Raw genomic sequence first — 10,724 nt, forward strand, 5'->3', positions numbered from 1 at the left:
CGAGGCGGGGCGGAGCGGGGTGGGCGGATGAGTCCTGATGTGGGGGCTGGCTGAGTTAAAAATGACGATGGGAGGTAAGTTTTAAAAGTGGCAACGTGCACAAACACTGGTTGAAGGTAATATCGAGACAGTACAGAGGGTTTTCTCTCAGCAACTTTCTTAACGGCAACTTTTTTTTTAGCTAGCTAGCTACGTTAGCACCCCTAAAATTCATTTGCTTAAACTTACACATTAAACATAAATGCTACAAAACCAAAGCTGAGTTAAAGATTTCGAGGGGAGGTAAGTTTTGAAACTTGCCCACGTCTACACAAGCATTAATTGGAGGTAATTCAAAAACATTACAATACGTCTCTCTTGGCAACTTTCTCAAAGAACGAACTGTAACTTAAACTTTTTACCTAGCTAGCTACGTTAGCTAGCCAACAGTTTTAAGAGCTGTCTTTATTCATGAAGAGAGCGTTAAACGTTAAATATACGTCTCTAGTTAAACTAACTAATTATATGAATGCTGCAAGACCAAATGCAGAGTTGTCGAATGAGGATTACAAAGCAGTTGTGTAATATTTAGCTGACACTAGCTTAAGCTCTCAAAACGTGAATTAGCTAGCGGACAAATTCGCTCAGTTGCTAGCTTATTAGCTACATCTAGCTAATTTTAATACAATCCTGCAAGAAATTATACCTTCATGATATTTTTTAATGTTCAGTTTGTGTTGACAGTGCTATTCAGGGGTGTTGGTTCAACTGTGTGATAGTTTTGGAGGCTGCAGTTTGTGTTGCTGGTGAACAGTATTGGACAGGTGTTTATTATTTTGGTGGCTTTTAGGTCAAAGTTACATTATTGTCACCAATCATGATGTTGTTAACCTGTAGTGGACATACTCTATGTTTGCATTCTTGTGATGGGAGACTACATCCAGTGGACTGTGACAGAATATTAGTTTCAGTTCGTGAGACCTGTTTTAAGGTGTGTGTTCATGTAGAGCACATGTGGAAAAGCCATTTCCCTTTACCTGGTGAGAGGAAGTGCTGGGCCTATATGAACTGTGGGGTGAGGGAAAGGTCTGCTGTAATGGCAATAACACACCCAAATCAGTAATGGATGTGGCTGTCGTCCCTACTGAGTCTGATTGTGAGCTTGGAGGCATGTTGGTTTCCCCTTGCTAAAAAATTTACTTTTGCTATTTCTTCCATAAAAAGGCCCATACATGTAGCTGCTTATGTGCCACAACTTGCAATGACAGTTCATATAAAATTATGTATGTTGGCGTCCAAATTTCAAAGTAGTCAGATGGATCATCCTGTACCTTTTTAAAATTGCAGGTTAAATTTCCACAAAGAGTCCAGTAGGTGCTAATTCATTGCTAGTCACTCTGGATAAGTAGATCCAGAGGCTGAAATAAAAATCAGGCAGTTCATCTCTCGGAGTGACTGCAACAGTAAACACTGATTCAGGAACTGGTTTGCTGTACACTGCTGAGTCTGGTCTTGGCAGAGAGACAAAGCTTTGAAACTCTCAATGATTCTCCTTTTCCAGACAGCTTGGACTGAGATAGTCCTGCTTTGTGACTTCTCAGTTTAAATTCAAACAAATGGTGAACTTAAGACTGAATTAGTGCAGAATTATAGGCACATAATTATTTGACCGTGTTTATTTATTTGCACAGTGATAACACATTGTGATATGTTAATTAATGTGCTGTACTTGACCCATTTATCAACAGCAACAGGGCAGGCTGGCTTAATTCCCAGCATGTAATCGAAGGCAACACCCTCATCACAAGTCTTACCATAATATGGTTTACAGAAGCAAAAAAATGCACATCAGTGTAGATATGGCAGCAAGTATAATCTCAAACCAAACAGAAGACACAAAACATAACAGATTACTAACGATGGAAAAATATAGTATAATGGAGGATGACAAACAGTGGAATTTTTAAGGCCAATGCTGGTATTTCAAAGTAAAACAAATCTACTAATGTTAGTTGTAATGTTGCTGTAATGTTCGTTTTTAGAAGAATACATTGAACAAACATCTTGGTCATGGACCCCTTAAATTTGAAGTTGTGTCAAAGATATGCACTGAGGCAGAGTATTTTTTCTACAGTGAGAGATTAAAAAGAGGAAATGTACATTTCCAACAATAAATTTTACTGGAAATAATTATGAAAATATGTTCAAAATGCTATTTGTCTACTGCAGTTCCGTGACATAGTACTGATACCAATAAGCCAGTAGTGTCCAATAATATAATTTGATTAATTTACTGGCTGGGGTTATATGCAATATCAATACACTGTCAGCTTGCATTATAGCATATTTTGCTGTGCTTACTGGTGTATGTGAGTGTTTTTCTTATATTTTTTGGCCACATATATTCTAGTGTAGCTCTGGTCCAAACCACTGACCTGGATCTTAGAGAGGAAGTGAACTGGTGCTATAATGAGCACAACAGATGTGAACATACCGTGATACACTGGAGACATTGTGTGGTTTAAGCTCCAGCAAGAAGCCTGTGCTGAGTAACACAATGATATACAGTACAATACAACCATGACAATGTATAAAAAGTAAATAGCAAAAATAGATAGATTAGGGAACAAAATGTTGTATATATGTGTATGTATATATGTTCAGATATAACTCATGTTAAAGTTATATCTGAACAATTTTTACATATTTTTTAATTACCAAACAATAACTATGAAACAAACTTTACAATATAAAGTCTTAAGTAAACAGAAATGGCTTGTTATTTTCTTGTGGTTATTTACTGGACTACATACTATCACTAGATAGTGGTGAACTCTTTATTTTTCTTCTTAATATTTAAGAATTATACCTCAACAAAAAACAAAGCTGTGTGCAACAGGTTGACCTATATCCAGTATCAGTGAATCATGTGGATGCTAAGACTAGCGTAGGTGAACAGTACTGTAGTTTAGCAGAGCACTCGGCACCACCCAGTGTGTAAAGAGAATATTACAAGCACACACTACAAATTTAAAAAAGACTTTCAAAGTGAAATCATGATTTTATTTTCAGCTTCATGCATTAAGAACACAAAAAATGTTGTGGAGATGTTAGGCAACAACAGAAGGGTATTCACATCTACACACTCTAGGGTTACAGTTTTCTTATGACTGAAATTATATTAACTGCCAGAATATTTTACCTGTGAGATCACAGATTAACTCAGACCAAAAATTTTGAACTTTGATGAAATCAGTGTGTCTGGTATTTAAGTATTATGGGCACCTTCTGTCTGTAACTTATACAATCAATATTATCAGCGCATTCAAATACACAATGTGGTAATTATCAACCAATACCAAATGAACCCAAAAATGTGATAAAAGTGACAGACAGAGGTCGTTATGATACCAAAACTTAAGAATAGCAGTCAACTCAAAAGTTAAAGATGCGGAGTGGATTAATATAGCAAGGACACCATAGCCCACAGAAATAGGACAACCTCACTAACGGGAAAAAGTTATCTTCCAGACCAGACATTATTCTTGATATAATGTGTTTGAAGCAAACCAGAGGGAAAGTGCGTATTTTATATTCACATTTACACATTTCCCGTATTTAATAGCCCACTATCATTTTGCTATGAAATTAAAAATATTATCCCTTTTACAAAGTTACTTTTCTTCTCAAATGACAAAAATGATTTCAGTTATTCATTAAAAAATATGCAGATGTCATAGTCTTTACAGGAGTCACATTTGCTTTTAAGTCACTCAGGTAAATGATAGATAACATAAAGACATAACATAACAAACATAAGAAAAGACTGATACTACCAACCCTCACGCAAGCTGAAAATCGAGAACTCTGAGCCAAAAAGGAAATGACATAACATCATACATATTGCACTATACGATACCAAAAATTCTATTTTATGAAACAAAATAAAAAGAAAAAGGCTGCAGTAGGAAGGAATGAAAAGATGACAGAAAGAAGTGGTTAGGAAAGTCAAGTACCTCTCACAGCTTGCTTACTGTATTTTTTATTAAATGTAGTTAAAAGTGGTATAGAGTAGTAGGGGGTGGCAGCAGTTAAAAGCATTCCCGCTGTACTCATACAACATTCTTATTTCTTTCTGTAGATAAGGATCTGGCATAAAGTGCATCATATCTGAAACTACTGCTTCCAATAATTTAATTGTTGAAGAGTGACGGTGTAAACATGAAGGGAATGCCTTCCAGTAATGTGAATTATCTGTTTTGTTGGCACCAGGTTGGAAAATGACTACAAACCAAATTCTGCAAAAGTCTGGCTGTGGCAGGTAAGTTTCGTTCTGCTTTGACAGCCTGTTTGACATTAATTAATTGTCATTTAGAGGTTTTTATTGCAAAATAAGTCTATCTGGCCTGTAAATGGAAAGAAAAGTGGTTGGGAGTTTAAAAATGGATGAGCCTCTGACTAATTTAAGAAATCATATGTCCCTGTCCATTACTCCATTGTCACTGAGCATACTTTTCCTACATGGAAGTCAGCCCCAGTCAATCTCTGTGAGAACCTCAGTTACATTAGTATCTGATGCCCTTGGTCTTCTGCTTGCCTTACTGGTAGACCTGCACATGCCCATGCAAGGAGGTGGTGTTTCCCCCACAGTCCACGTACTGGTACATCTCCTGGGAGACCTGCTCCGCGTGCCCGAAGTACGATGTCGTCACTGTCACTCTGAAAAATCACCACAGAGTCAACTACTGCACATCAAATAAGGTGAGACAAAGTGAGTTGTTCAGGAAGATTGTCAGTTCTAAATCCTGCAGTGGTGTGGAAAATCTCTGCTGGAAACGCAGATGAGAAATCCCCCTTCATTAACAGGTTTAGATTTGAGTGTCAGTAGATTATAAATATTTCTCTGGGGCAGAACATGTTGTTGGATTTAAATCTAAAAGACTCTCACGACTCTCACGAATCACAGGAGTGACTATGAATAAATATCAAAATGGTGATAGTTTTTCATATTAATTGATGATTATGACATTCATAATCTTAAAAGGTGAGCAGACTTGTAGATATATGTGAACTGAATATGGATAGTTTGAACTTGGAAAGTTGTCTGCTGATGAAAAGACGATAAAAACAATTTCTATATTATATTCATAGTATAATTGTTTAATTTCTGTTTTCCTGGTAAAAACTAGCTGTTTTCCTCATTCTCCCAAAATATCTAGACACAGACTGATTATTTAAATTAAAGACTGACATCATCTTTTTTTGTCAAATTTATTTTTTGGGATCAACACTGATTTCTCTTGTTAAATGCATCAAACTGAAGCCTGCAACATACACTCACAAGTGGCCTTTGGGGCATTGCAGCCCAGATGTAAACCCACTTAATTACAACACTAGGCTTTATGATATTAGCTGCTTCTTTTCTTACCAATTTCCAGTGGAATTCAGTCTAATGATACTTGGCTAGAAGCTGTTATTTGGCTTTTGCTGCAGAGGATTAAGTCAACTAATAAAGCTCATTTCTGCCTTAGAGAAATGTTTGCTAAATTTACAATCTGCTTTAATGTCAGCATTGATGTGTAAATGAGCAAGGCACCCGAAGGCCCATGTATCTCCTGTTGGTCTGAGCTGTGCTCCACAGCAGAAGGCTGGGTTTGTTCTGGGCAACTCTTCAATATGTGTGGGTGAAACTATGTGAGTGTGGAGGAGAGAAATGTTGAGAAAAAAACGGTCTGATGCCCAGTCATGTGTCTCATTACAAATTAAAGGATAAAAATCACAATAACTAATAATGGTATTAAAAAGAAGAATATAAAATACTGTACATCAAGCCATACTTACTGCATCATGACCACTATGTTGTGGACTTTAATGGTTGGCAAAGTGCAGTAGTCACTGTAAGAAAAGAAGTTATTAACATTAAAAATGCTGATGATCAAAGTCTCAGTAGAACATTTTTAGGACTTTGAGTAAGATACTTACAACATATAACTCATCTCATCAGCAATGGTGGTGGGAACTGTGTAGTCAATCTGCAATAACACAATTTATAAAGCATCTGAGTGAAGAAAAAATATCAACATACTCTACATTTCGGCTGATTAAAATAACATGTAGTTGTGATGTTGGTACGGTTTGGTCCTAAACTCTGTTTAATCAGCGGCCAGCAGTCAGAGGTGGTACCAATATTTATAATGTGACAAGACTTAAAGACAGAGGTTCTAATGGTAGCTTTAAACAACAGTTTGAAGTTGGAATTTTGCAGAAATATAGTTGACATTATTTTTGATCAGTCGCATGACAAGTCTGGGAGTTAAGTCAGACATGGGTGCTTGGTATTTTGGTATTAGATTTTCTTGCCAGCCATGGATTTCTTTTTTTGTGTGTGTACGGTAAGAAGTGTTTTGACTTACCTGCTGTTCATCCAGCGGTATTATCACCGTGCTGTTGTTAAACTTTGCTTTGCCTATCACCGTCTTGGAGAACTGCACTTGCGCTGTGATGTTGGTCACAGATATGGCGTAGTAGTTATTATTGGTGATGTTCAGTGTGTTCTGGGTGGAAGAGGATAAAAAATGTGAGATTCTGGCAATAGAGTGGCTGTGTCGCATTTTAAACCTGCAGTAACGCATTTTTTTCTAATCACATTTTAAGTTAATATAGGGAACATACAAGCAAACAGTGGTCTATATACACATCCAGCAGACATTGAGCAACATAAACATTCATTTGCAGGCATTCTCCCACAGTTTATTATTACAATTTCATTTTAAGTGAAGGGAGTATAGCCACACAATCTTACTGTTATGTTGAGATAAACAATTCGTTTGTCCTGGTCGTAGGAGACGTAGGCAGACTTCACTCCCACATAGGTGACATCAATGGAGCGGGGGAATAGAAAGAAAACAGCCAGGCCTGACAACAGCAGGCAAAGAGCCACTGATATCGTGACGTACAGTTTTCTGCAGGAGAGGGAGAAGGGAAGTGAGACTCTGAAAACGGCTGATGAGTTCATTCTTATCATGCCACTGTGTGTTTATTTTGTGTTTATAATCACACAGACAGCTAACACAGTTAATCTGTAGAAAGAGCACTGAGTGCAGACTCACGTCCTGCTCGGTCTGAGTCTTTGGTCACTGTATGGAATCAAAGCCACCAGCTGATTCTCTTGACCTGTTGTTATTTTAAGAAAAAGGAAAGGAGAGATGTCTTTTTACTGTTGGGATGAGTGAGAGGCAGATTCTAAATTAACACTGCTGTAGAACTTGGTCATTAGAATAATCTCAGCCATACAGACTTTGTCCCTCTTTCCAATTCTAGATAATCTTATCAATGATTGGTTCAATCTTAACTGCAACAATACAAACAGCTTAATAACTAACTGGGTCTATTTAAGTGATGAATTAATTCCTTGACTATAATTATTATTAAGGATAAGGATACTATAATTATCCTTGACTATATTTATTATTGTTATATATTGGCATCTTTCCAAAAACTTAGAGACAAATTTAAAACTGCATCACACACTGGCTTGGTTGGTAAACACAAACATGTTTCATGTAGTTTACTACCATCATCTCACAGGATCTCGGTTATACTTCATTTTAAAGCCACCAACATGTGAAGGTGCTTTGTGTAGCTTTAGAGGCCCTGAAAACCCAATTTCTTATTCATTAGATTCCTACTATAAGTAATAGGTTGATAGGTTTTGTGTGGTTGTTGCTTGTATTGCTGTCACTGTCAGATTTACTGAACTCATACCCACATACATGTTGCAGAGAAATGTTTTCAGGGTCTTCATACAGACTCAAAATGTATCCTGAAAATGGTCATTGAGTAATAATTATCTATGATGTTTTACCTCGTGGGATTCTGCCGGTGCCCTGACATGTGGGGCACGTTACGCTGTCCCGTCCAGTAAACTCCACATAGGGGAACTGAGACACATCTCCATTTTTAGCATCCTCTTCTGCCTGACTGTCTCTGTACTCGCCAGCAGCCGTCAGCGCATCCTGACTTTCGTCTTTGTGCTTGGCCAAGTGTGACTGGGACTTGCCCATAGCTGCAGCTGTCTGTACACAACACAAAAGATGGCATGAATAAAAAGGAAGAGAGAGGAGCTGCTATGTAGATGCAGCAGGATGTGCTAACTAACCACATGCCACACAGCCATTTGAATGTGAAATTGGACCTGGACAGATTCCAGGAACTGTTTCCCAGGAGAAGAAACTTTAACTGGTGCACTGTCTATGATAAAAAATTAATCTTGTTTTTGTAATACCTCAGAAATAATTCAGTTTAAAGTTGGAAGTCTGCTGCTGAACAGATGCTAGACTGTAACATTCACTCAATAACTAATTTCTCTAATTTTCTTTTTAAGTGCTATAAGGTATACTGACAGTTTTATCCTTATACTTGTGGCATTATCCTTTAACTTTTAGTTGAGTAATTCTACACCGTGGGTTTGCCGCTTTAATTTAAATTTAAATTCCAACACTGACAGTAGTGTATCATTAATATTTCTAAAACATAATATTATTGTATGCCTAGATTACTGTTATTTACCTATAATTGTAAAGTAGGTTTGTAGATCTATTGTAAATTGTATAATATACTGGTAATTGGTCAGAATAGTCAATTTAACCTCTGTACCTTAGGTAGAGCTAAATACTTTTATGCAAGTGCTGTAGTTATATACAATCTTGAGGTACCTGAACTTTATTGAGTGTTTCTATTTTATGCTGCTACTATGTACTTCACTACATTTCTTTGGGAAATATTGTACTTTTTACTCCACTACATTTATTTTACATTTTTAGCTCCTAGTTACTCTATAGATTAAGATTTTACATAAGAACATATGATGAGCTCAAAAAATACAATATATTTGTTTAAGATTAATTCCAACCACAGCGTCTAGTTTGGGCCCGTCACAGATGTCTATTGGTTATTGTCAGTTCCGCTACAATGTAATTTCAACTTCTTATTTCTCTGGTTTAATTTCAATAATTGTAATAATCCCTCTACCAATGCTTTATAGAGAGTATACTGACAAACTGTATGACAGTATGGCATGCCAGCTGTTCAGCAGCAGACAGGAGAGCTCCCCAGAGAGTCATAAACACAAACCAGAAAATAATTGGGCTCCCCCTGCCCTCACTGGAAGACACCTTCAGATCACGCAGAGCCAGCAGCGTTCTTAAGGATGCAACTCACCCCTATCATCATCTCTTCTCTCTGCTGCCATCTGGAAGTCACTACAGGGCCTTTAAGGCCTTCACCTCCAGGCTCAGAAACAGGTTTTACCTTAGAGCTATCATTGAACTGAGCTACACAAAACTCCGCCCCCACATTATTATAACACTCCACACCACAGGACTAAACTGGAGTAGTATAGCTATACACATACTATATTTATATACAATACTGTACTGTCTATAGTAAATGTGTACTAACATTTGTACATATCTATATATAACGGGAAATCTATTTATAAGGCTCCAGTGTACAGTCACAGTGTCTCATAAGATACCTTCCCCTTTTTTATTATTATTACTATTTATCTGTATTGGCAGAAGCCTGTGTGGGTGTGAGTATGGGTGGCTGTGTTTATGTGTGAAACGTTAACTGAACTGTTTTAGAAGCTCAACAGCAAGTTAAACGATATTGTGCGATAACAATAAAGGCATTATACTCTAACGCAGAATTACACAATAAACACTTTTAATGCTTCAATTATATGTTAGTTGATACAACAATACTTTTATTTAAGCGGGGTTTTGAATACAGGTCTTGTAGTTTTAATGGAGTGTGTTGAAACTGTGTCAATGACATTTTTATGTAAGTAAAGGATATGAGCACTTCTTCCACCACAGGCGTTAGGCCACAGCCGCTGTTGGTGATATTTGCCAACAATACACTGTGTAGGCACAGAGAAACACTATGAAAATAAGAATGTTTGCCACAGTCAAACCGCAGGCTGGTGTTCAGAGACACTGTCCAGGATGTGTTCACATACACTGTGATCACAGATCAGGCCGCCATGTATGCTGCTGAGCTGCCGAGGCTCAGCCAAGAACACAACGTACCGGCCCGAGGAAAACCATCATATCGCCTCTATTCTGACAATCAAAAGCGACATTTAGCTTCTAAATTTTTGTTACAGCATAATCGGATAATCAGTTTTTCATGTCGTCGTCGCGTTAAGCTCACATGTAATTAACAAATAGCACGAGTCAGCGGATCCACTGTGGACCAGCCGGCGCCGCATTAATACGTTAGAACCGTGAAATACTCCACAGGCCGTAAAGTGCACATTATTATAATAGTTAAATATTATAACGCCTTACCTGTTTCGTCTTTTATTCTGACTTGTTTGCCATTCGTTGTAATGTCGCTGTTTTGTTGTGGTTCACACGCCAGTGAGGAATGAAGCCGATAGCACCGCCCCCTCCTCTTCCCATTGGACGAGCTCATGTTGGGGGTTGTATCGGTTTCCACCATGCAAAGTCCACCAAAACAACACAGACGGATGTGCACGGTATTATTATAGCAACAAAGGGCCTGTGTGAACACAAGACAAACTGATGTGCTAAATACCACACAGTATGTGACCCTACCGTGGGATATGCTAGTGATTACTATAGAAATACCAGTGGCGAGAGAGGTGCGCAGATATTTAGATTAAGTAAAAAAAAATACTGTTACAAGTAAAGCTCTTGCGTTCAAAATTTTGCTTTGGT

At 37.6% G+C, this 10,724-nt stretch overlaps 1 protein-coding gene across 1 annotated transcript; it reads right to left on the minus strand.

Moving 5' to 3' along the window:
• Positions 1 to 3,020: 3,020 nt before the first annotated feature.
• tmem106ba (transmembrane protein 106Ba) lies at positions 3,021 to 10,451 on the minus strand. Its single transcript, XM_018676148.2, has 8 exons — positions 10,332 to 10,451; positions 7,844 to 8,054; positions 7,089 to 7,152; positions 6,782 to 6,941; positions 6,393 to 6,533; positions 5,962 to 6,011; positions 5,821 to 5,874; positions 3,021 to 4,698 (listed from the first exon to the last, which is right to left on the minus strand). The coding sequence occupies exons 2-8, from the start codon at positions 8,040 to 8,042 to the stop codon at positions 4,578 to 4,580; spliced, it is 789 nt and encodes a 262-aa protein (XP_018531664.1). The 5' UTR covers positions 8,043 to 8,054; positions 10,332 to 10,451; the 3' UTR covers positions 3,021 to 4,577.
• Between the last annotated feature and the right edge of the window lie 273 nt (positions 10,452 to 10,724).

Source organism: Lates calcarifer, linkage group LG15 (assembly GCF_001640805.2).
Source record: "Lates calcarifer isolate ASB-BC8 linkage group LG15, TLL_Latcal_v3, whole genome shotgun sequence".
Taxonomy (NCBI): Eukaryota; Metazoa; Chordata; class Actinopteri; family Centropomidae; genus Lates; species Lates calcarifer.

Coding starts and splice junctions, on each gene's coding strand:
- tmem106ba (XM_018676148.2), bottom strand. CDS start 8,042: ATGGGCAAGTCCCAGTCACACTTGGCCAAGCACAAAGACGAAAGTCAG. Junction 6,012..6,392: donor TACCGCTGGATGAACAGCAG/GTAAGTCAAAAC, acceptor GTGTTATTGCAG/ATTGACTACACAGTTCCCAC. Junction 4,699..5,820: donor AACATAGTGGTCATGATGCA/GTAAGTATGGCT, acceptor GTGATTTTTCAG/AGTGACAGTGACGACATCGT.